This window comes from Papio anubis, chromosome 11 (genome assembly GCF_008728515.1).
Source record: "Papio anubis isolate 15944 chromosome 11, Panubis1.0, whole genome shotgun sequence".
NCBI classification, from domain to species: Eukaryota; Metazoa; Chordata; class Mammalia; order Primates; family Cercopithecidae; genus Papio; species Papio anubis.
This window is the reverse complement of record NC_044986.1, coordinates 99104599-99131554: the sequence shown is the minus strand read 5'-3', so window position 1 is coordinate 99131554 and position 26956 is coordinate 99104599. Positions and strand designations below refer to the sequence as shown.

At 41.7% G+C, this 26956-nt stretch overlaps 1 protein-coding gene across 11 annotated transcripts in view; it reads right to left on the bottom strand.

The window, feature by feature from the left end:
- Positions 1–7792: 7792 nt before the first annotated feature.
- ACBD5 (acyl-CoA binding domain containing 5) overlaps positions 7793–26956 on the bottom strand; it is a 48841-nt gene continuing 29677 nt past the window's right edge. For 8 of the 11 annotated variants that reach the window (XM_009214149.3, XM_003903490.4, XM_017962618.2 and 5 more), the window contains 5 exons: positions 23318–23585; positions 20758–20957; positions 17734–17784; positions 16997–17106; positions 7793–10014 (listed from right to left, as the gene is read on the bottom strand). In XM_009214149.3, coding sequence (XP_009212413.1) covers positions 10002–10014; positions 16997–17106; positions 17734–17784; positions 20758–20957; positions 23318–23585 — 642 coding nt within the window. In that variant the 3' untranslated portion in view covers positions 7793–10001. The remainder of the gene's footprint in view (positions 10015–16996; positions 17107–17733; positions 17785–20757; positions 20958–23317; positions 23586–26956) is intronic. The other 3 variants (XM_021943134.2, XM_009214144.4, XM_021943133.2) reach the window with 1 other exon arrangement.

Here is a 26956-nt window from a genome sequence, read left to right as displayed (position 1 = left end):
TAAATAAATAAATAAATAAATAAATAAAGGCAGCTAGAAAATTCCTTCGCTTAGTAACTCCTTTGGGGAATAAGGAATAAACAAAAAGACTAAGGCTTTCGTTTACTTTCCTAATGATACAGTTTTGCCGCCTTGATTTCTATTGGTGCTTACTCCACAATATGTATTTGTTTAAAATAGTACTGGAGGCCGGGTGCGATGGCTCATGCCTGTAATCCCAGCACTTTGGGAGGCTGAGTCAGGCAAATCACTTGAAACCTGGAGTTTGAGACCAGCCTGGCCAACATGGCAAAACCCCGTCTCTACTAAAAATATAAAGATTAGCCAGGTATGGTGGTGCACACCTGTAGTGCTAGCTACTTGGGAGGCTGAGGCATGAGAATTGCTTGAATCCGGGAGGCGGAGATTGCAGTGAGCTGAGATCACGCCACTGCACTTCAGCCTGGGCAACAGAATGAGACTCGGTCTTAAAAAATAAAATAAAATAGTACTGGAACAATTAGGTGTGATATATTGTAGCAATTTGAATATCTTGTTCAATTTTAATAGAAAATGTGATGCGTTACATCTTATTGTCATTTATTAAAACATGCAACATTATCAGAAACAGATTGATCCTTAAAAAACAAAACATAATTTTCTTTTGCTTAATAAATATAACTATCACAAGCACATCTGTCAACATCATTCTTTTCAACAAAGCGAGACCCCATCCCTGGGGGGAAAAAAAACTTGTTCCTTTTGCACATTGGGTTTAGTGTTTTTACTTTCCATTACCATCCCAATAAACAGCCCTGTTGTAGTTGACAAAATGTACAAATTTAAAATGGTTACAGTGAAAGATATACCATTATAATTAGTGCTATATAATTGAATCCATAGGTTAATGGTTTTACTGAGCTTGTTTTAGTAATAACTACTTAGATTTAATGGTCACTTCTAGTAAAATGTTCAAAATACAGTTGTTAAAAACTTGAATGTGAATTACATCTTTCCCTTAAATTAGGCAAAAGCATAGAATTATCTATTATCCTTTTACGGTATTTGCCAGTAGTAGAAAGAAAGTAAGTTTTGGAATCAAACAAAAATTGTTGAAATCACTGCTCTGCCACAATAAAAGGCCTCTGGCAGGTTAAAGTGAGCTACTGATAACTCACTGTACAGTGGGGATTAATAGTGATTAATTTGGAGAGTTGGAATGAACAGAGTAGATTAAGGAACAAGCCAGTTTAGTTGCTACCCAGGATATTAACCTTAACAGGGACTTGAAACATTACTGAATAATCAGGGAAATGCGCTCTGAGCATATTCCTAGTGCAGAAGACAATGGCCGTGAGTGGAAAGTTACACTGTTTACTCTAAACAGACCTCGCATGTGAAGCTATAATGACCTGAAATTCAGCCACAGGTAAGGCATGCTGTAATGGTATTTATTGGGATCAGGTGACTTATTATCTAAATTTATACCTGTCAAGATGTAGATTCAGACACTTGCTAAGGAAAAACCTAAGAGGAAAGAACAATGGGAAAAAGGGAATGGTTGACAGCTGATGTATATGTGTGCATGCACATCTTTAAAGAACACCGACGGCCACCAGTAGAAATCCATGCATCTTTTGCTATGAAGGAAATCAGAATATATCATCCTAAAATGCCTCTTTGACATAAAAATATTTGTGAGCTAAAGGCAGTTAAGAAGCAGCAAACTGAGGAAAGCTCTCCCCATCCCCCTGCCTTTCTGCCCAAAGGAAGGATATAAATTCTCCTTTGCTGGAGACAATTCTAGAGTCTTATCTACCAGGGACAGCACCAGAGGAATTGGCAAAGAAATCTTAATTCAATTCGTTTCCTCCCACATACAGTGTTTGCCTTCTCAAAGGTTCCAGTCCTTGGAAGCCTAAAACCACTTTCCTTTGTCTTGTCATTTCTCTACAAAGGTATTGTTCTTTGTTGAAGATGCTGTATGAACTAGAGTTCTAAGCCACTACTTTAGGTTATGTTTCATGGAGGTTTCTCCTATGTGATGTGTACTACACACACTGATAAACTTGTTTTTCTATTGTTAATATGCCTTGTTACAGGAATCCATCCCAACTAAGAACTCATGAGAGTTGAGAAAAAAACTTGTATTTCCTCCCTGACAGCTACATACAGTTTTTGTTTTTTGTTTTTTGAGACGGAGTTCCACTCTGTCATCCAGGCTGGAGTGCAATGGCACGATCTCAGCTCACTGCAACCTCCGCCCCTCAGGTTCAAGTGATTCTCCTGCCTCAGCCTCCTGAGTAGCTGGGATTATAGGCGCCTGCCATCATGCCCGTCTAATGTTTTGTATTTTTAGTAGAGACAGAGTTTCACTATGTTGGCCAGCCTGGTCTCAAACTCCTGACCTCGTGATCCATCCACCTCGGCCTCCCAAAGTGCTGGGATTACAGGCGTGAGCCGCCCGGCCAGCTATATACAGTTTGTATTAATAGAAAATAATTTGCGGCTGGGCATAGTGGCACACACCTGTATTTCCAGCACTTTGGACAGCTGAGGTGGGAGGACTGCTTGAGGCCAGGAGTTAGAGACTACCCTGGCCAACACAGCAACACTCTGTCTCTATCTAAATTTTTTAAAAAATTGTTTTTTAGGCTGGGCATGGTGGCTTAACGCCTGTAATCTCAGCACTTTGGGAGGCTGAGACGGGTGGATCACTGGAGGTCAAGAGTTCAAGATCAACCTGGCCAACATGGTAAAACCCCATCTCTACTAAAAATACAAAAATTAGCCAGGTGTGGTGGTGCACGCCAGTAATCCCAGCTACTCGGGAGGCTGAGGCTGGAGAATTGCTTGAACCTGGGAGGTGGAGGTTACAGTGAGCCGAGATGGTGCCACTGCACTCCAGCCTGGGCGACAGAGCGAGACTCCGTCTCAAAAAACATTTAAATATGTTTTGTCCCACCCCCATTAAATGTTAAACAAATCCAGAAATTATGTTTCAAGAGTGTCCTGTTTATCTTGGCCCGCCTATGTTAGAATTAAGTAAGATGAAGTACACAGCAAACATAAAAGGTGTTTAATAAATGGTAATTATTTGAACCCTAAGTACCCTACTGCTTCCTGCAATATACTTTAATTTTGGGTTTGGGAAGTGGTAACTATATAAAGCCTTGCTATTATGCTCCAAAACATCTTGAAGGACATTCAGGTCTAATTGCTCTATTTGCTACAAAGAACTGTCTTATTTTTAGCCATTTATAAAAATGCTGAGAGTCCAGAATATAGTACAAATATTTATTGTTTACACTAGGTTCTTTCAATTAATACCAAGTCAACTGTGGTGAGTCATTCTTTTAACTATGTGGAAAGTGTATTGTACGGGACAATATTTGAAGGAAGGAGACTGAATAAAAGGCTTCTGCACCAGCCCACCTGGGTTCAAGACATATTTTAGAGGCAGGAGCAACAGGACTTTACTGATACATGGGCTGAGGCAGGTGAGAGAATGGAGGAGCCACATTTGACACCAAACTTCTGGCTTGAGCAGTTGGGTCGATTGTGGTGCTACACCCTGAACTGGCATGAGGGACAGGATGGGTAGACATACTAAGTTTGAGATGTCTGTGAGACACCCAAAAAAAATTCAAGAAACCAGCTGGACACCTCCAAATAAAAACGGTATGTCTGCAAGTTATTTTACACTCTTCCTTCAACAGGTGAATGAATAAACAGGCACATCTATATAATGGGATATTATTCAGTGCTAAGAAGAAATGAACTACAATGAAAAGACACAGATGAATCTTAAGTGCATATTACTAACTGGAAGAAGCCAGTCTGATAAGGCGACACACTGTATGATTCCAAATATATGACACTGTAGAAAAGGCACAACTATAGAGACAGTAAAAAGATCTCTGGTTGCCAGAAGTTAGCAGGGAAGGATGACTAGGTGGAGCACAGAGGATTTTTTAGGGCAGTGAAACTACTCTGTATGATATAATGGTGGATACGTATTTTAAATTTGTCAAAACTCATAGGATGTACACTAAGAATGAGCCCGATGGTAACGATATGTCCATGTTGGTTCATCAGATGAAACAAATGCACCACTCCACCAGATGTTGACAGTGGAAAAGGTTGTGCAGGTGGGGCAGCGGGGAGAGGAGGGTGGAATATGGGAACTCCCCTTTCCACTTGATTTTGTTGTAAACCTAAAACAGTTCTGAAAAATAAAGTCTCTGGCCAGATGCGGTGGCTCACGCCTGTAATCCTAACACTTTGGGAGGTCGAGGCAGGCGGATCACCTGAGGTAAGGAGTTTAAGACCAGCCTGGCCAACATGGTGAAACCCCATCTCTACCAAAAATACAAAAAATTCGCTGGGTGTGGTGGTGGCGCTAGGAATCCCAGCTACTCAGGAGGCTGAGGCAAGCGGAATCACTTGAACCCCAGGAGGCAGAGGTTGCAGTGAGCAGAGATCGCACCTCTGCACTCCAGCCTGGGTGACGAGAGGGAAACTCTGTCTCAAAAAATAAATAAATAACAATAAAATCTATAAACACCTAACAACACATCTTAACTAGAAAAGCAAAAACAAACCCCAAATTAGTAGAAGAAATAATAAGATAACAGCAGAAACAAATGAAACTGAAACCCCCCAAAATACAAAAGATTTTTAAAAATGAACTTGGTTTACTTTGAAAACAAAATCAACAAACCTTTAGCCAGACTAAGAAAAAGGAATACCTAAGTAAATAAAATCAAAGATGAAAAAGGAGACATTACAACTGATACCGCAGAAATCCGAAGAAGCATCAGACTACTGGGAACGAATATATGCCAAAAAACTGGAAAACCTACAAGAAGTGGATACATTCCTTGACACATTTTTTTTTTTTAAAGTCTACATCCAAAGTAGGGATTGTGAAAAAAAAAATTTTTTTTAAGTCTAATGGGGGCTGGAGATGGGGTGGCTTAAACACTCCCTCTCCTAGTTCCATGAAATAAATCCCAGAGAGTAACTGCTGGTTCTATGCCCATCACCGGGATATCACTGTGGTCATGAGAATGGGATATAAGTTGACCAGGTTGAGTCACATGTCCGTTACTGTGAGTCGCGATGGGGCAGCAATGGACATAGCTGGGTGTTCCATTTAGCAGCATCCCCAGAATCACTGGATTCTGGTGGAAGAGGAAGAGCGCTCCAAGGGAAGATGGGAGGGGACAGAAGAGAGGGGAAAGGGTGATGAGTAAAATTTTAAAAATAATTGCTACTCCCTTGCCTGATTTTATGTAGGTATAAAAAGTTCTCTTCAGGCCAGGCGCAGTGGCTCACGCCAGTAATCCCAGCACTTTGGTAGGCTGAGGCAGGTAGATCATGAGGTCAAGAGTTCAAGACCAGCCTGGCCAATATGGTGAAACCCCTGTCTGTACTAAAAATACAAAAATTAGCCGGGCGTGGTGGCGGGCACCTATGTAATCCCAGCTACTCAGGAGGCTGAGGCAGAGAATTGCTTGAACCCGAGAGGCGGAGGTTGCAGTGAGCCGAGATTGCGCCACTGCATACTCCAGCCTGCTGGGCAACAGAGTGAGATTCTTTCAAAAAAAAAAAAAAAAAGTTCCCTTCAACACATATTAAAGAGGAAATTTCTCTTTTTTTGTTTTTCTTTCTTTTCTTCCTCCCTCCCTCCCTTCCTGTCTCTCTCACTCTCTCTTTCCTTCCTTCTCTTTGGGGGTGTGTGTGTGTGTGTGTGTGTGTGTGTGTGTGTGTGTGTGTCTTGCTCTATTTCCCAAGCTGGAGTGCAGTGGCAAGTGAATCACCTGAGTTCAAGACTAGCCTGGCCAACATGGAAAAACCCCGTCTCTACTAAAAATACAAAAAATTACCCAGGCAAGGTGGCTGGTGCCTATAATCCCGGCTACTCAGGAGGCTGAGGCAAGAGAATCGCTTGCACCCAGGAGACGGAGGTTGCAGTGAGCCGAGATCACGCCACTGCACTCCTGCCTGGGCAACAGAGCGAGACTCTGTCTCAAAAGAAAAAAAAAAAAGATACTGTACTAATAAGAATTGATACTACCCCTTTATCTTAGCCAAAAGGCTGAGAAGTGATTAAATAATTTTGTATACAAAAATATAACTATGAGAGCCAGTTCTAGCCAATGAGATGTGAGGAGTCTCCTAGGTGGGACTTTCGAGAAAGTTACTATTTCCTGATCAGGTGGAAAAATAGAACTGTTAATTGCCCTCTGTGCTTCACTCTGTGCCTGCCTATAACGTAGACATTAGATCTAAACGTACTTCACTATCTTGCAAGCATGAAGACAAAGGCTACACACTACAGATGGGAGAAAGAAAGACAGGAGGAGCCTGTCTACCTAACGGCATTGTGGAAGCACCTTCCCAGCCCTGGACTTCTATCTCCAGAATTATATCGAAGGAAAAGACCTAGTTACTTGGTCAAGCCACCACAGTTGGGTTTCTATTACATGCAGTAGAATAATGATACCTTAAATGATACATCACTTTTATCATTCTGTAGAAATTACAAGTCATAGATGGGTATTAAAAACATAAAACCCAGGCCGGGTGCAGTGGCTCACACCTGTAATCCCAGCATTTTGGGAGGCTGAGGTGGGCAAATCACCTGAGGTCGGGAGTTCAAGACCAGCCTGACCAACATGGAGAAACCCCGTGTCTACTAAAAATACAAAAAATTAGCTGGGCGTGGTGGCGTATGCCTGTAATCCCAGCTACTTGGGAGGCTGAGGCAGGAGAATCACTTGAACCTAGGAGATAGATGTTGCGGTGAGCCAAGATGGCACCATTGTACTCCAGCCTGGGCAACAAGAGCAAAACTTACGTCTCAATTAAAAAAAAAAACAAAAAACCTCTCATCATTTTCCACATAAGACCAGAGATGTGTATTTAAGATGGTTGATCAGGACTGGGTGCAGTGACTCACGCCTGTAATTCCAGTACTTTGGGAGGCAGAGGCGGGAAGATCACCTGAGGTCAGGAGTTCAACACCAGCCTAGCCAACATGGCAAAACCCCATCTCTACTAAAAATACAAAAAATTAGCCAGGTGTGGTGGTGGCTGCCTGTAATCCCAGCTATGTGGGAGGCTGAGACAGGAGAATTACTGGAACCGGGGAGGCAGAGGTTGCAGTAAGCCGAGATCATACCACTGCGATCCAGCCTGGGCGACAGTGCAAGACTTCATCTCAAATAATAATAATAATAAGATGGTTGATTAGGGTTCACTGTGTGGCTGTGGGAAGCTATTTATTTTGTGTAAGAACTGAAACCGGCTGGGCGCAGTGGCTCACTCCTGTAATCCCAGCACTTTGGGAGGCCGAGGTGGGTGGATCACGAGGTCAAGAGATGGAGATCATCCTGGACAACATGGTGAAACCCCCTCTCTACTAAAAATACAAAACTTAGCTGGGCATGGTGGCGTGCGCCTGTAGTCCCAGCTACTCAGGAGGCTGAGGCAGGAGAACCGCTTGAACCTGAGAGGCGGAGGTTGCAGTGAGCTGAGATTGTGCCACTGCACTCTAGCCTGGCGACAGAGCGAGACTCTGTCTCAAAAAAAAAAAAAAGTAAAACCAAGAATCTGACTGAATTGCTAATATTCTCAACTAGATGACTAAGTTAAATTTCATCCCAGTTTCTGATTTTTATCAAATTGTATGGAATAGCATGGCGTTATTTTGAGAGTCATAATTACTTTATGTGCGACTGCTACTTACTCTCATTGAATTCTTACCTAATCAATGGGCTAACAGTAACAAGTAATAAAAGCCATATCATTTCTCATTAACCTTTTATTTTTAACTTAGTTTTACAATAAACAGAAAAGAACTTGATCATTAAAAAAATACCACAGCTGTCAAGTTTAAATGAGGTTCTTATTAAACAAAGCAAGAACATTATATCCTATAATTACATCTTTACTTTTATATACAAGAACTATGTGCAAAGTGCTTTTCAAACTATAAAATAAGACTTTGGAACAGGATAGAAATGGTTATCCCTAGGAGTTAGTTATCCCAGACTGCTTGTAATGATTCACAACTGCTTATACTCTTAATTTTCCTTTTATTTATGTATATACTAAGAGAAAAGCCACTTTTTACTGATACCAAATTAATATCTAATTTTTTAAAATAATCTTTGATCCACGGGTCTAAATGTTATTTTTACATATAAATTCAGTTGCTTCTTTCACTTTTTCCTAAATAAATAGGGAACACTTTTTTAAAAGCAAATAGTAGTAGATCCCTTTAGATAGACATATTTTAATCAGTGTGGGATTAAATAATTAAAGTTATCTGAAAGAAAAAAATAAGGAAAAAAGGGTTTGGGAAAAGTAAATTGTATTCTTATACTTTTCAGGCAAACAAAGAACCATCCTGTATACTAAAGACAGATTAATTCTTTCTTATTTAAAACACTCTGAACATATGATGCTAAACCCAGCATCATACATCTTGAAAATGCTTAAGAATTATTTGCTACAGGCCAGGCGCAATGGCTCACACCTGTAATCCCAGACCTTTGGGAGGCTGAGGCAGGCAGATCACCTGAGGTTGGGAGTTTGAGATCAGCCTCATCAACATGGAGAAACCCCGTCTCTACTAAAAATACAAAATTAACCAGGCATGGTGGTGCACGCCTGTAATCCCAGCTACCTGGGAGGCTGAAGCAGGAGAATCGCTTGAACCCAGGAGGTGGAGGTTGCAGTGAGCCGAGATTGCGCCATTGCCCTCCAGCCTGGGCAACAAGAGAGAAACTCCGTTTAAAAAAAAAAAAATTATTTGCTACAAAGAGTGAATCAAAGAAATCTTCAAAGCACAAGGTACATCTAAGTGAGCAGGAAGTTTTGGAAGGCATACAGGAGAAGTCTCCAAGGATCTAAATTATAGTCTTCTTTTTGGTCTAGATGAGAGAGGTGGGGAAGAGGGACTTAAATTTCTGTTAGTTAGGCATGCCTTATTCCTACGGAAGCATTTGGCCCGTTAGCTTGCAAATCCCTCCAGTATCTAAAATAGTATACCCCGAAGGAAAAACTGAGGCACTAAGAGGTTAAGAGTCCAGTCTGTATAGTTCATCAGTTGCACAAAAGTGATTTTCATGTGTTTCCTTTTTGACTGCTGTAAAAACAGTAAAAATAAGTTTTCATTTTATATTTCAAAGCACCCTATGAAGCAGACACTAGATATCCTCAGTTAAAGAAAAATGATTACAAAGGAATACATTTGTATGGTTGAATAAAAACCTCATTAATCATCTACAGGCTCAGAATACACTTTTAAACCTACATGAAGCTCATTCTTCACCATTTCCATCGGCGCGTTATGTCTAGTCTGCAAATCATTTATAAAAACTCAGTCTGGTACATAGGACTCTGCTTTTTAATAATGATGCCTGAACACCAAACTCAAGAGTTGTGAACACCCAAGAAAGAATATGCGCAGCCCACAAAGTGAATATGACGTTTCTTCGTTTCTTCCTGTGGTTTTCTACTACGTGGCATGGCGACTCCGTGACTAAGATATGAAGTTGATTACATCTCATTTGAAATTCACTCCTGGTTTGCATTCTTTCTTTTATTTAGAAAATTAAAAATAATAACTTATAAATTTGATCTCATTATCACAATGGTACCTTTGAAAAGCAGCTTATGTTACTCTATGGAAGATAATCAGGTAAACTTGTTACCAAATGATCATTAATAATTTAATGTCCTTCAAGTTCAAGGGCAGGGTAAATCTGTGTATACTACTTATAACCTAGCAGAGATTGATTATTCAAGTATCAGCAATATTAGTCCTTAAAATGTTATCGCTTGTGTAGTGCAAAATATATATGTGTATATATGTACACAAACCAAACTACTGGACAAAAAAAGCAATGTAATCATCACAAACTAAGATTTTCTTGTCAACAGCACAATCCAGTTCATTCTGAGGTCATCCAGTTCCAGTAGTCTTCTTGAGGAAAATACCATTTTCCTCAGTTCAGTTTTCTTTAAAAAGAAAATAAAAACCAATTTTCTGTGAGTATGAATGCAAATAATTCTCTGGATGGTAATATAGTAATACCATTCAAATTCAAAATAAAACCATAACATTACCAACAGTCTTTATAAAACTACTTCATATGACTTGCAGCCCGATAGGAAAGATCCAATTACAAGTGCTGACATTACCAAACAATTTTAAATTATTTACTTATTTATTGTTTGAGGCAAAGTCTTGCTCTGTCGTCCAGGCTGGAGTGCAATGGCGCCATCTTGGCTCACTGCAACCTCCGCCTCCCAGGTTCAAGCAATTCTGCTGCCTCAGCCTCGCAAGTAGCTGGCATTACAGGCGCCCGCCACCACACCCGGGTAATTTCTGTATTTCTAGTAGAGACAAGGTTTCGCCATCTTGAACTCCTGACCTCAGGTGATCTACCCACCTCGGCCTCCCAAAGTGTTGGGATTACAGGCGTTAGCCATGGCGCCTGGCCATCCCGGCCAGTTTTTAATAAATAATTTAAATGCACATTCATCCTCTCTTACCTTCTAGATTCTTACCCTTTTCTAATTGGCTATGACACAATTAAGATTTGTGGAAATGACTTCATAATTTTATCAAAATGGAAAAGCTGTGAAACAAATCCTTGACAAAACTGTAAGAGGATAATAGATGTACGACCTGGACTATTCATTTAATCAACATGAGTTATGTTTCTATTGGTTTCCAGGCTCTGTGCCAAGCCCTGGGCTTTCAGAGATAAACAAGGCAGGCTCTCAGGCCTCAAGACAGCTCTCGGTTTAGGTGGTGGAGGAGGAAGAGGCATATAAACCCCAAACTTGGATATATACAATGTGATGGTTTCAAAGACAGAAGAGTGAATGAACTATCAGAAAAGGCTGAGCTCGTTAGCACAAGACACACAATCACATATGATCTGAGTTCTGCTCCAAAATCTACAAACCCTGCCCAGCACTCAAGATGCCAAAATGCCTGAAACTCTCATAACAGATTGATTCCTCTCTGTAGAAATACTCTAATGCAACTCCTTTGGCAGGAGTGATATTTTAAATAATCAGATCATTCCTTATCCTCTACAGAAATCCTCTTATGTACATCTCCTTGGCAGGAGTGACATTTTAAATAGTCAGATCAACTTTCACATAACAGAAGGAGATCCCAGCTGCAGGAAGAAAACAGGCCCCTGGAGGAAGAGAACTGAAATGGTTGACAAAGACAAGAGAGATGTGGATCGTTGTAAAGACAAACTGCCTGAGTGAGGTTTGAGCAAAAATGTTAGCCGCAGGGTGCCTGAACAATTAGCCACACTTATCAAGAATCTGCGTGATGTAGATTACTACACACAATCCTTTGCAGATTTATAAAAGGGCAGACAAAGCTGGAACAGTAGCTCACGCCTGTAATTCCAGCATTTTGGGAGGCCGAGGCGGGCGGATCACGAGGTCGGGAGATCAAGACCATCCTGCTAACACGGTGAAACTCCGTCTCTACTAAAAATACAAAAAATTAGCCGGGCGTGGTGGTGGGCGCCTGTAGTCCCAGCTACTCGGGAGGCTGAGGCAGGAGAATCGCTTGAACCTGGGAGGCGGAGGTTGCAGTGAGCCAAGATCACGCCACTGCACTCCAGCCTGGGAGACAGAGCAAGACTGTCTCAAAAAATAAAATTAAATTAAAACAATAAAAAAGGGCAGACAACTTGGTCTCTGAAACCCCAATCTTTTTTTTTTTTTTGAGACAGAGTCTCACTCTGTCACCTAGGCTGGAGTGCAGTGGTGCACGATCTCAGCTCACCGCAACCTCCACCTCCTGGGTTCAAGCTATTCTCCTGCCTCAGCCTCCCGAAATGCCGGGATTACAGGTGTGAGCCACTGTGCCCAGTCTGAACCCCCAATCTTCTAAGATAATAGAGTGAACATAAATCACTGTCTTCAGAACTTCAGACTTGTTTTCAGGCTCTTAGTGAGATCTTTCTGTTTTGTTTTGTTCTAAATCAACTTGCAAAATGCAGGGTATAGTGTGATAGAAGAAAAGTCACAGGAAACAACAGATAAGAGAACAGGAATAAATTCTGCCTTACCCCTCACCGCGGTGAATGCTGCTCTAGCTGCACTGCTGCGGTTCCTTCTCCTCCTTAGAAGCCCGGGCCTGACTTTCTGTGTCAGTGCCTTCTGCCCTAGGCTCCATTTGGAGAATATTCTTCCTGAGACCCTCCCCACTCCCAACAAGTTTGTATTTATTACCTCTCTACAGAAGGCTGAATGTCCCCAAGATTACATGATAGCACATTTAGGAATCTGGGCAGGCTGCTTAAGAAAACTGGTTAGTCAAGACTATCCTGGCTAACACGGTGAAACCCCATCTCTACCGAAAATACAAAAACAAAATTAGCCGGGCGTGGTGGCGGGCGCCTGTAGTCCCAGCTACTCGACTCCTCGGGAGACTGCGGGACAATGGCGTGAACCCGGGATGGGAAGCTTGCAGTAAACCGAGATAATGCCACTGCAATCCAGCCTGGGTGATAGAGCGAGACTCTATCTCAAAAAAGAAAACTGGTTAGAAACATCCTTTCCTTCAAAGTAATGTCAGAGGCATGTGAACCACAGTCACTCCATCTTGAATAGGATCTGGGTAAAATGAAGCTGAGATCTACTGGGCTGCATTCCCAGACGGTTAAGCCATTCTAAGTTACAGGATGAGACAGCAGGTCGGCACAAGATACAGGTCATAAAGACCTTGCTGATAAAACAGGTTGCAGTAAAAAAGCTGGCTAAAACCCACCAAAACCAAGATAGTGATGAGAGTGACCTTTGGTCTTCCTCACTGCTACACTCCCACCAGTGCCATGACAATTTACAAATGCCATGGCAACATCAGGAAGTTACCCTATATGGTCTAAAAAGGGGAAGCACGAATAATCCACCCCTTGTTTAGCATATCATCAAGAAATAACCATAAAAATGGGCAACGAGCAGCCATTATTCTATCCCTGTACTTTCTTTTTTCTTTTTTTTTTTTGAGATGGAGTCTCACTGTGTCACCTAGGCTGGAGTACAGTGGCATGATCTCAGCTCACTGCAACCTCCACCTCTGGGTTCAAGCAATTTCCCTGCCTCAGCCTCCCTAGTAGCTGGGATTACGGGCACCAGACCACAACCAGCTAATTTTTGCATTTTTAGTAGAGATGGGGTTTCACCATGTTGGTCAGGCTGGTCTCGAACTCCTGACCTCAGATGATGGGCCCACCTCAGCCTCCCAAAGTGCTGGGATTACAGGCGTGAGCCACCACGCATGGCCTATTCCTCTACCTTCTTAAACTTGCTTTCACTTTACTCTTACAGACTTGCCCTGAATTTTTTCTTGCACAAGATCCAAGAACTCTCTCTTGGGGTCTGGATTGGGGCCCCTTTCTTGTAACAGTAATATTTAGGCTGGGCATGGTGGTTCAGTCCTGTAATCCCAGTATGAGAGAGACTGAGGTGGGAGGATCTCTTGAGGGTAGGAGTTCAAGACTAGCCTTGGCAATATAGTGAGACCCCATCTCAACGAAAACTAAGAAAATTAGCTGACACCTGCCTGTAGTCCCAGCTTCTCAGGAGGCTGAGGCAGGAGGATTGCTTGAGCCCAGGAGTTTGAGGCTGCAATGACCAGTGATTGTGCCATTACACTGCAACCCAGGCAAGAGAGTGAGACCTTGTCTCAGATAAATAAATAAATAAATAAAGTAATAGTTTAAGAGTAGTTCTTAGACTTAACAGGTCTGCTTTCAGTATTTAACTCAAGGATAATTTTAATAGCAGAGTTGTCAGGCTAGACAACCAGGGACAGGTGTTACCACAGGAGGCCGTTCAGGGCCTATTTCTGAACAAGAAGTCTGCAGGCTTTGTTCTTCCTATCACATACAGAATTTTCTTCTGATTCATTGCAGAGTGATAGCGTAGGAAATCTCTTTTACTTTTAAATTTATATTATTCCACACTAGGAAAAAAAACCCAGCAGACTTTATGTATTACTTTTAATGTTGAAGGAAAAGATATTTATTTTCAAAAGCTTATCACAGGTTCAGTGCGCTGGCTCACACCTGTAATCCCAACACTTTGAGAAGCTGAGGCGGCTGGATCACCTGAGATCAGGAGTTCGAGACCAGTCTGGTCAACATGGTGACACCCCATCTCTATTAAAAATACAAAAATTAGTTGGGCGTGGTGGCGCATGCCTGTAGTCCCAGCTACTCAGGAGGCTGAGGCAAGAAAATCACTTGAACCCAGAAGGCAGAGGTTGCAGTGAGCCGAGATCACGCCACTGCACTCCAGCCTCCAGACCCCCTTATAATAAAAAAAAAAAAAAAAAAAAAAAAGACTATCCTATCTCTATTGGACATATCCTAGTATGTCTGTGTCCACAAGCATATTTATTCAATAAAATGAAAGCTTTTCCATGTCTTATGGTACTTCTGTTTGCCATCCTGCCCAAAGAGGGATTCAGTCATAGACTCAACACACATTTATTGAGCACCTACTACATGCCAGACACTGTTTTGGGGGATGAGCTACAGGATGATCCCTATTATGAGTAGGGCACACCCTCTATTTGCCCACACTTTCCCCATCCTAATCAGATTTCTAGACCTTTCTCTTAATCTCTAACATAGAACCTGTCTCTTCCAAACCATACAACTGCTCTCTGGTCTTCATTCCTTTAACTAGCAGATTAAAAATTGCTAAACAATGCTAGATGAAAAGATGTCTAAATCCCCTCAAGACTAAAACTTATTTCCACCATATCAAATATGACCCTACCACCAACTACAGTTAATCTATTACATATATAAGCAAACAATATGTAAAAATACTACACCTCATCAAAATGAAGTTGCACAGTGCTGCAGAATTTGCAATTTGGAAGGATCAAACAGTTAACATACAGTAAAAAACTTATAAAGGTTCAATAATAAACAAGTAGAAAATTAAAAATAGGAAAGAGTTTCTACATTCAGAGACATCTATGAACAGCTAAAAGGGATATTCAGGAGAAATAGTGAACAACCTTTTACAAAACTTCTACTAGTAAGGAACATTTTAAAAATTTTTAGAAAAACTCCAATTTTATGTGACTGTTGAAGCTGAGTGTGCTTTGTTTTTTCAGTCTTTAATGAATTGATAAGCTGCTTCCATCTTAAACATAAAATAAATTATTAACCAAAGTAAGCTTTAGGTTTTTTTTTTCAGGCAAATTCCTCTACTCTCTAACTCCCAACTTTCCACAATGGAAACATGAAAAGGAACTTTGAGATGCATTAAAAATATGTAAACATCTACCCATAGTGGCACGGAGCTCTGCTGCTTATATCCAGCATTACTACGTATCTAACAAACGCTTGGTTCTTCTTTCCTATTACCAGGGATATTTTAATGTAAAACACTGTATAGCACTAAACCCAACCATCACAGGAGGAATTGAAAATGTGTAAAAGAAGAAAAGAAAGGATTTAAATTCAGGTCTATATCTTTCTTTTTGATTTTTTGAGACAGTCTCACTCCATCACCCAGGCTGGAGTGTAGTGGCATGATCATGATTCATGGCAACCTCAACCTCCTGGGCTCAAGTTGATCCTCCCGCCTCAGCCTCCCGAGTATCTGGGACTAGAGACATGCACAACCAACCCAGCTAATTTTTTATTTAATTTTTTAAACTTTTTGTAGAGACAGTCTCACTTTCTCACCCAGGCTGTTCTTGAATTCCTGGGCTCAAGCAATCCACCCAACTCAGCTTCCCAAAGTCCTGGGATTATAGACATGAGCCATCGCACCTGGCAACTTTTTAGATTTAAGGATTTTCTTGAACCCAAGGGTTTGGCCTCAGGTTATTCCTAACATGGACAGACTCAGAGTTACTTTCAGGGATTCCAATCTATTATTTTCTGACCTATTTGAGGTATCTTGTCATCCCAAACTGAAATTCTGGCCCTCAGATTAAAGTAACGTCCGGCCAGGCACAGTGGCTCGTGCCTGTAATTCCAGCTCTTTGGGAAGCCGAGGTGGGCAAATCACCTGAGGTCAGGAGTTTGAGACCAATCTGGCCAACATGGTGAAACTCCATCTCTACTAAAAATACAAAAATTAGCTGGGCGTGGTGCCACATGCCTGTAATCCCAGCTGCTTGGGAGGCTGAGGCAGGAGAATCGCTTGAACCGGGGAGGCAGAGGTTGCAGTGAGCTGAGATGGCGCCACTGCACTCCAGCCTGGGCAATAAGAGCAAAACTTCATCTCAAAAACACAAATTAATAAAATAAAATAAATTTTAAAAATAAAGGTACCTCCAAATTCCTGTTTAATTAATTGTTTAAAATAGAGACAGCATCTCCCCATGTTGCCCAGGCCTGTTTCAAACTCCTTTGCTCAAGCAATCCTCCTGCCTCGCCCTCCCCAAAGTGCTGGGATAACAGGTGTGAGCCACTGTGCCTTTAAGAACATTGTTTCCTCACAAACCATAACATTTAAACTACATATAAACTGCACTCAGTGGTACATGCCTGTAGTCCCAGCCACTCAGGAGGCTGAGGCGGAAAGGAGCACTTGAGCCAAGGAGTCTGAGGCTTCAGTGCACACGATCATGCCTGTGAATAGCCACTGCCCTCCAGTTTGGGCAACAAAACGAGACCTGGTCTCAAAAAAAGAAAAAAAGAAGAAAAAAAGCAGCGTGTAGTCATTTTTGTGTTGTTGCCTAAATCAAAGGTGTGTAAATCCATCAGATGCTCTCAAGTGAAAATGTTTTTAAGTCTAACAAGTACCTAGGAATCCACAAGATAACATTTCCAAGGTAGTTTCAGTCTCAGGATAAATATAGAATGTTCACTATGACGATGGATGTATCTATAAAAGGGACCTAGCATCCCTTAATTGCTGCTTAAAACTCTGTCTACTATAGGTTATGAGAGTTATACACCATTTCAAAAGATAAAACTGGTCTTACCTTCTCCTTCTTTGATAGTATAAATACACCAACCACTGTGCAATAAAAGGCCATATGATGGCAAAAGTTAGCACACCAGGAGACATCTCGAAGGGCCACCAAGATGGTCTCTGAGAAAATACAATGAGCTTGTTACCAACTGCATGTATCAACTTACAAACATACCTAATTCACAATTTTGAAAGTAGAAAAGAAAATTAGTAACAAATCTCACTCCTGCTGAAAAAGAGGAAGATATTCTGCATTTCAGAGTATAATTTAGGAAGCAGGCTTTCAGGAGTAGTTCAGGCTTAAATAAACACAAAACAAGTATTTTTTAACTGCAAAGGTAGATTTCATTTGGAATGATTTAAAGATTTTGTATATTCTAAATGTATTGTAACATATGAAACCCTGGGCCGGGCGCGGTGGCTCATGCCTATAATCCCAGCACTCTGGGAGGCTGAGGCAGGTGGATCGCGAAGTCAGGAGATCGAGACCATCCTGGCTAACATGGTGAAACCTCGTCGCTACTAAAATTACAAAAAATTAGCCGGGCATGGTGGCAGGCACCTGTAGTCCCAGCTACTCAGGAAGCTGAGGCAGGAGAATGACATGAACCCAGGAGGTGGAGTTTGCAGTGAGCCGAGATCGCGCCACTGCACTCCAGCCTAGACGAGAGTGAGACTCCATCTCAAAATAAAACAAAACAAAACATATGAAACCCTGGCATTTAAATTTTTAAAAAACCATCTTACCTGTGAGGTGGGCTGAGGAGTAGTCTGCAATGTTGATGTTGACGATTTTGCCTGTAAATGCAAATGAAAGTGACTTAGCCTTGAAAAAATCAAAGACACAATAATTTTTCTATTTCCCATCTTTTTTTAAAAGGCAGAAATATTGAGGGTTTTTTTTGGGTTGCTTTTGTTTTCTTTATGTATAGAACGGTTGGAACATAGAAATATTAGTTTATTCAGTATTTTTCTGCTAACTATACTTAGATTGTCCTGAAACTAATACTTACCGAAGGACAAGTTCCCTAAAATGGCAATCCAAACAATACTTTGATGCTTTATGTTTTTAGCTCAAATTGCATAAAATTATCAAAATAAAACCTCAAATAAATCTAAACTCTTATGTTTACAGTCTTATTACATTACCTACTTGACTTTTCTTTTAGAGACACGATCTCGGCTCACTGCAACCTCTGCCTCACAAGTAGCTGGGAGACATGCACCACCACACCCAGCTAATTTTTGTATTTTTAGTAGTAGAGATGGGGTTTCACTATGTTAGCCAGGCTGGTCTCGAACTCCCGACCTCAGGTGATCCACCCACCTCAGCCTCCAAAAGTGTTGGTATTATAGGCATGAGACACCATGCCTGGCCCAATTTATTTTTTCTATGAGTCATCCAAGTGAATTATTCAAATTTTAAGGAAAAAAAGTCCTTAAATCAAAATCTTTTCAACTTTATTTTATTATTGTATTGTATTTTTGTAGAGATGAGGTCTTGCTCTGTTGCCCAGGCTGGTGAGATCATGGCTCACTGCAGCCTTGCACTCCTGGGTTCAAGCTATCATCCTGCCTCAGCTTTCTGATTAGCTGGGCCGACCACCAAGCCTAGCTATCTTAATTTTACTTTTTTGGTAGACACAGGGTCTTGCCATGTTTCCCAGGCTGGTCTTGAACTCCTAGCCTCAAGTTATCCTCCCGCCTTGACCTCCCAAAGTGCTGAGATTACAAGTGTGAGCCATGGGCCTAGCCTAAAGTTTTCTGTAACAGTGAAAAAGTAAATGTCTAAGAAAATACATCAAAAGAATTTTAGCAGAATTTCAATACCACTAAAGATACTGAATATATGTAAAATATTCTTTAAAAAAAAAAAAAAAAAGAGCCTGCCAGGCTCAGTGGCTCACGCCTGTAATCCCAAGCACTTTGGGAGGCCGAGGTGGGCTGATCACTTGAGCTCAGGAGTTTGAGAACAGCCTAGGCAACATGGCATAACTCCGTTTCTACAAAAAATACAAAAATTAGCCAGACGTGGTTGTGTGCACCTATGGTTCCAGCTACCTGGGAAGCTGAGGTGGGAGGATGACTTGAGCCCAGGAGGTGGAGGTTACAGTGAGCCAAGTGCAGTGGCATGATCTAGGCTCACTGCAACCTCTGCCAACGGGGTTCAGGTGATTCTCATGCCTCAGCCTCCTGAGTAGCTGGGATTACAGGGACGCACCACCACGCCCAGCTAATTTTTGTATTTTTAGTAGCGATGGGGTTTCACCATGCTGGCCAGGCTGGTCTCGAACTCCTGGCCTCAAGCAATCCACTCGCCTCGGCCTCCCAAAGTGCTGAAATTACAAGTGTGAGTCACCACACCTGGTCATAAGGCACTATTTTAAACTCTTTTTCCTTATACACCTTCTTGAGGTTCTGATGAAGACAACAAGTCCTCTCCCATCAAAAATGCAAGATAAAAGACAAATGTGCATAGCATTTTAGGGCGTTCATAGACTCCTGGAAGTCTAGGAATTTGCAGTCTGATTAATAATAATATGTAACTGAGAGGCCGGGTGCAGTGGCTCACGCCTGTAATCCCAGCACTTTGGGAGGCTGAGGCGGGTGGATCACGAGGTCAAGAGATTGAGAGCACCCTGGCCAACATGGTGAAGACCTGTCTCTACTAAAAATACAAAAATTAGTCGGGCATGGTGGCGTGCGCCTATAGTCCCAGCTACTCAGGAGGCTGAGGTAGAAGAATCGCTTGAACCCGGGAGGTGGAGATTGCAGTAAGTCAAGATCCTGCCACTGCATTCCAGCCTGGTGACAGAATGAGACTCCATCTCCAAAAAACCCCAAAATAATAATAATAATAATAACAACAACAATAACAACAAGTAACTGAGAATCCTGGAGATACATATAATTTTAAAAAATGTGATAGCTTGAGTAACTTACTGATTAGGTAAAGAGAAAGATATTCATGGTGGTTGTTTAGGAAAGCCTGCAGTATCAGTTTCTTTACATAAGCCTACATTTAATGTATTTATCTTGCAATGGAAGCACATCTTCTTTGATTAATCCTTACAAATACTTCTTAACATCTGTTACAGCATGATGCTTCAATGTTGTATAATGTTTGCAGCTAGGTCAGAGAGCCAACGCTAATTACTTCTCTATTCTTTCCAACAAATGTTACTCAAGAAAGGGCAGCTGAGTTCAGGGATTATCATAGGCCACAGTTGAAACTATAAATCAAGCTGTAGTGTCTCTTCCTATGAACTCTTTTCCCTTCTTTTATTTATTTACTTATTTATTTTTTTTTGAGACAGAGTCTCACTCTCTCACCTAGGCTGGAGTGCAGTGGCGTGATCTCGGCTCACGCAACCTCTGCTTCCCGGGTTCACGGCACGCTCCTGCCTCAGCCTCCTAAGTACCTGGGATCACAGGCATGCCAACACCATACCTGGCTAACTTTTGTATTTTTAGTAGAGACAGAATTTCACCATGTTGGCCAGTCTGGTCTCGAACTCCTGAACTCAGGTGATCCTCCCAAAGTGTTGGGATTATAAGCGTGAGCCACCATGCCCAGCCATTTTTCTATTATTTTAAGCAGTAATTAGTTTCTTGGTCAGTCTTTTCTTAAACAATATTTTCAAAACTAAGTTCTATTTTCTAAAAAAATCAGTAAAATACATTAATTTATGTAAATATGATCAACAGAGATTCCACATTGCTTTCCAGAATCAATAAGCAGAAGAAGATATGACACATTTGGAAGTTTACCTGCAAAGCAGTCAGCGTTTCCAGTTTCTGCAGTCTCTGAAGGACATTCTGCATGTCCTCCTGCAGTCTCATCAGCACGAGGGCGATCTGCTCATTGAGGCTGCCTCGGGACCCTCTGTCAGAGCCCCAGCGCTCCCCATCACCTCCACTTCCCACCTGCCGGCCCTTGGTTCCTTCGCTCAGGTGTTGCATCCTATGTCCTATTTTAAGAGGCAAAAATAAGCTTGTTTTAAATAATTCTTATACAAGTAGAAACTGTGTTTTATTCATTTTCCTGTTATTTCTTTTAGATGTAAATCTCCAAAGTGTGGCCGGGAGCAGTGGCTCACACCTGTAATCCCAGCACTTTGGGAGGCTGAGGCGGGTGGATTACCTGAGGTCAGGAGTTCAAGACCAGCCTGGCCAACATGCTGAAACCCTGTCTCTACCAAAAATATAAAAATTAGCCGGGTGTGGTGGCATGCGACTGTAATCCCAGCTACTTGGGAGGCTGAGGCAGGAGAATCGTTCAAACCCTGGAGGCGGTGGTTGTAGTGAGCCGAGATCACGCCACTGCACTCCAGCCTGGGCAACAGAGCGATACTCCATCTCAAAAAAATTAAAAAAATAACCTTCCAAAGTGGAGTAGAAGCAATCGAGAAGTACATAAAATAAACTGCTGAGATCAAAGGAATTGATTTGTAAACTTCTATTGATATTGATATATTCTAAAATTTTTTGCTAAGGTTCTGTAATATACACAATATACTAATACATTATGCAAATAATTCAGAAATAATACACACATTTGGAGTGCATGCTCAAACATTCTTTACTAATAAGATAACCAGACTGAAAAAATCTAAAGACTTTTTTTTTTTTTAAATAGAGACGAGGTCTCCCCATGTTACCCAAATTGGTCTCGAACGCTTGGGTTCAAGCAATTCACATGCCCCAGCCTCCCAAACTGCTGGGATTACAGGCATGAGCCACCACTCCTGGCCCTGAACACTCCTTCTTTAGAGTATTGAAAGTTACAATAAAGAGCTACTTTTGCCTTTTGGGTCTTTTTTTTTGGTTTCATTACATTATAAATCTCCAAAGGTATTTGTTTTTGAGACAGAGTCTCACCCTGTTGCCCAGGCTGGAGTGCAATGGCTCACTGCAACCTCCGCCTCCCAGGTTCAGCCAATTCTCCTGCCTCAGCCTCCCAAGCAACTGGAATTATAGGCACATGCCACCTATGCCCGGTTAATTTTTGTATTTTTAGTAGAGACGGAGTTTCACTTTGTTGGCCAGGCTAGTCTCGAACTCCTGACCTCAAGTGATCTGCCTGCCTCGGCCTCCCAAAGTGCTGGGATTACAGAAGTGAGCCACCATGCCCAGACATCCAAAGGATTTTAAATGTGTTGTTCTTATTCTAAATTGTGTGTTCCTTATAGAAATCTCACTACTATTAAGATTTTGTTATATAGCCATCCATTCTTTTCTCTGGACATATATTTGCAAAATTGGCACTACCCCCTTATACACTGATTTTTATGTCCTAGTTTTAAAATCGAATTATGAACACTTATCTGCATCATTAAATTTTATTCCAAAAACACTTAAATGGTTACATAAATTCCCTAGTTAGGTTATGAAATAATTCACTCAACCATTCTCCACTTTTGGATAGGTAGGATGAGTTCAAATTTTTTCTGTTACAAATAAAATTTCAATGAATGGTTTTATATATGTAAATCCTCATCCAAATTTCCCCTGATCTCTTTAGGATGGATTCCAAAAAAATCATTACTGGATTTAAGGGTAACAACTGGGTCAAGGTTCCCAAGCTATTTTTCAGAAGGCTGAAACAGTGTTACAGTGCAGACTATAAAAGGTACTATTGCATTACCCTACCCTTGCAGGAATGGAATATTACAAAATTTTACATTTGCTAATATAATGAGCAAGTTTTGTTTTGAATAATAAACAGGAAATTGTCTAGCTCACTGCCCTGTAGCATCCTGGACCTCCACTGCAGCAGAATTCCCATAGCTGAACCTGCATCAAGCATTGTCGGGGATTAAAAGGGAAACTGAATTACAGCTATTTGCCAAGTTAAACCCCAAAATGGGCCCTGAGGTGCCTGATGCTGTTTTCAAGACTTCTATCTTGAAAAATCTATCAAGGAGGTAAATTTTGAGATCAGTCTGGGCAACATAGTGAGATGCTCATCGCTACAAAAAAAACTTTTTCAATTAGTCAGGCGGCCAGGCATAGCTCATGCCAGTAATCCCAGCACTTTGGGAGGCTGAGGTGGATGGATCACCCGAGATCAGTTTGAGACCAGCCTGGCCAATATGGTAAAACCCCATCTCTACTAAAAATACAAAAATTAGCCAGGCGTGGTGGCAGGTGCCTATAATCCCAGCTACTCGAGAGGCTGAGAATCACCTGAACCCGGGAGGCAGAGATTGCAGTGAGCCAAGATTGCGCCACTGCACTCCAGCCTTGGTGACAGAGCACGAGATTCCATCTCAAAAATAAATAAGAAAATCAGCAAAGATAGTGAGGGAAGAAAAAAGGTAATCCACACCTCTTCCTCTTCTGACATTAGAGAATTCGTCACTTTCTCCACCTCGCTTCTCCCGGTGTGGCGCCCCGCTGTTATTCCTGCCATCTTCTCCTCCATGCTTGACTTCACCTTTTCCTTCAACTGCAACCACCTGCATATTCCCAATGTTGCCATTTCCAGGAGGTACTTGAACATCTTCATGAAATCCAGAATTTTCCACAGGTTGACTGGAATGACCACCCAAGTAATACTGAAATGGTCCATTGTTGGACGTAAAGCTGTCTGAAGACTACAAATTTAAAATGACACTTAGTTAAAAGCTAGAAACATGAATTATACACCACAAAGTTTTTACAGCAATAGGAGAAATACTGTTTTCCTAAAACGTTCTTTCATGTCATTATTGGAAATATTCTTTAACTAAAAAATGTCTTTAATTCATATGTTGCTTCCTACCTGAAGGAAAGAAATGGGATAAGAATGATTTGTCCACGAACAGAGTCAAGAAGACTGGGCAGTGAATTGTTTTTTTGTTTTTGTTTGTTTGTTTGTTTTTGAGACAGAGTCTCACTCTGTTACCAGGCTGGAGTTCAATGGCACGATCTCGGCTCACTGCAACCTCCACCTCCCAGGTTCAAGCGATTCTCCTGCTTCAGCCTCCCAAGTAGCTGGGATTACAGGCACACGCTGCCACGCCCGGTTAATTTTTATATTTTTTGTAAAGATGGGGTTTCACCATGTTGGCCAGAATGGTCTCAATCTCCTGACCTCATGATCCATCCACCTTGGCCTCCCAAAGTGCTAGGATTACAGGCGTGAGACACCATGCCTGGCCAGTGAATTGTTTTTGTGAGTCAGTTATTAAAGAAACATCTAAATTTCTATGCTTACCTTATGCTTAGAGATTACTGCCTAAAAATTTTTTTTTTTTTTTTGAGATGCAGTCTTGCACTGTGACCCAGGCTGGAGTGCAGGGGAGCGATCTTGGCTCACTGCAAGCCCTGCCTCCCAGGTTCACGCCATTCTCCTGCCTCAGCCTCCCGAGTAGATGGGACTACAGGCGCCCGCCAACATGCCCGACTACTTTTTTCTTTTTTGTATTTTTAGTAGAGACGGCGTCTCACCGTGTTAGCCAGGATGGTCTTGATCTCCTGACCTCATGATCCGCCCGCCTCATCCTCCCAAAGTGCTGGGATTACAGGCTTGAGCCACCACACCCAGTCCTAAATATTTTTTTTAAGTCAAAGCAAGTTTATTAAGAAAGTAAAGGAATAAAGAATGACTACTAAGTAGGCAGAGCCTAAATATGTTTTTAAAAGAAGCCACCTAAGACTTTGGTGGATGACAACCTATAATTAACTGGACTTGGTGAAGGTGGTGATGAGGTGGGTATCTTATCTAAGGTTTCCTTCAGGAAGGGACATCTGAGTTAGGATATAAAAGGTATATAAGGGTCCTCAGTGAAGAGGGAGGATGTACAAGTAGGGGTGGGGGTGGGAAGGGACTTGACACATTAGAGAAACAGTGAGATGGCCAGGGTGGGTGGTGAGCAATGACCAAATAGGAGAGTGGTGTTAACAGAGGCCAGCAAGGGGCCAGGCACAGTGGCTCATACCTGTAATCTCAGCACTTTGGGAGGCCGAGGCAGGCAGATCACTTGAGGCCAGGAGTATAGGACCAGCCTGGCCAACATGGTGAGACCCTGTCGTTACTAAAAATACAAATATTAGCCAGGCAGGGTAGCACATGCCTGTAGTCCCAGCTACTTGGAAGGCTGAGGCACAAGAATCACTTGAACCCAGGAGATAGAAGTTGTAGTGAGCCCAGATTGTGCCACTGCACACCAGAAGCCAGGTCAGACAGCCCCCTGAGCTTTAGTCCATTAACTGATTGAGAGAGAAAACAGGAACAAACCTATAATTTAGCAGCCGGATATTTACTGAAATCAATCTCTATCTGGTCCCTTTCATCAATCTTCCCTAAACATCTCTTTTTTAAAAAGAAAAAATAAAAGGGAATCTGGGTTTTTCATCATTTTCATTTTTTACTAATTTCACTAATTTCACTCATTCTCAGTTTGGGCTCCTTATCATTATTTTTCCAATCTATGCTGCCCTTTTTTGTTTTGGAGACAAGTTCTGGCTCTATAGCCCAGGCTGGAGTGCAGTGCCATCTTGGTTCACTGCATCCTCTGCCTCCCAGGCTCAAGCCGCCCTCCCTGAGTAGCTACCACGCCTGGCTACTTTTTTTATTTTTTATAAAGACGTGGTTTTTGCCATGTTCCCCACGCGGCTCTGAAACTCATGAGCTCAAGTGATCCACCTGCCTTGGCCTCCCACAGTGTTGGGATTGTAGGCATGAGCCACCATGACTGGCCTACGCTACTCATTTGTGTTTGACCTTAAGTAAAAGATAATTTATTCATGTGTTTTTAAAATTTGAGAAAACTAAGAGGTAGATTTAATTGCATTATGAAATGAGAAAAGGAGAAAAACACAAAAAGTTAAAGTCATTTCAGGGAGGCAAAAGATACATGATTTTCTGTAAGACATACTGAACTGTATTAGAACAGGGTAGGGAGGTAGGAGACAGAATGGGGAGAGGATATAAAAAGGCCAAACAGAAATATAGCTGTCAAACCACCCTTATCAGATTAGCAACTAGAATACATAAGGAGCGTAAACAACTCAATAGGAAAAAAACTAATAACCTGATTAAAAATGGGCAAAAGATCGGAAAAGACATTTCTCAAAAGACAAGTGGCAAACAGGTATATGAAAGGTGCTCAACATCACTGATCATCAGAGAAATGCAAATCAAAACTACAACGAGATAGTATCTTACCCCAGTTAAAATGGCTTTTATTCCAAAGACAAGCAATAACAAATGCTGGCGAGGATGTGGAGAAAAGGAAGCCCTTGTACATTGTTGGTGAGAATGTAAAATTAGTACAGCCCCTATGGAGAACAGTATGGAAGTTCCTCAAAAAACAAACAGGCCGGGTGTGGTGGCTCATGCCTGTAATCCCAGCACTTTGAGAGGCCAAGGTGGGCGGATCACCTGAGGTGATCACCTGAGGGAGTTTGAGATCAGCCTGGCCAACAGGGAGAAACCCCGTCTCTACTAAAAATACAAAATTAGTCGGGCGTGGTGGCGCATGCCTGTAATCCCAGCTACTGGGAAGGCTGAGGCAGGAGAATCACTTGAACCTGGGAGGCGGAGGTTGCAGTGAGCCAAGATCGCCCCATTGCCCTCCAGCCTGGGCAACAAGAGCGAAACTCCGTCTCAAAGGGAAAAAAAAAAAAAACAACGCTAAAAATAGAGTTACCATATGACCAGCAATTCCAATGCTGACTGTATACCCAAAAGAAAGGAAATCAATATACTGAAGAGATATCAGCACTCCCATGTTTACTGCAGCACTGTTCACAATAGCCAAGATTTGGAAGCAACCTAAGTGACCATCAACAGATGAATGGATAAAGAAAACATGGTACATATACACGATGGAGTACTATTCTACCATAAAAAGAATGAGACCCTGTCATTTGCAATATGGATGGAATTGGAAGATATTATGTTTAGTGAAATAAGCCAGGCACAGAAAGAAAAACTTCAAATGTTCTCACTTACTTGTGAGAGCTAAAAATTAAAACAATT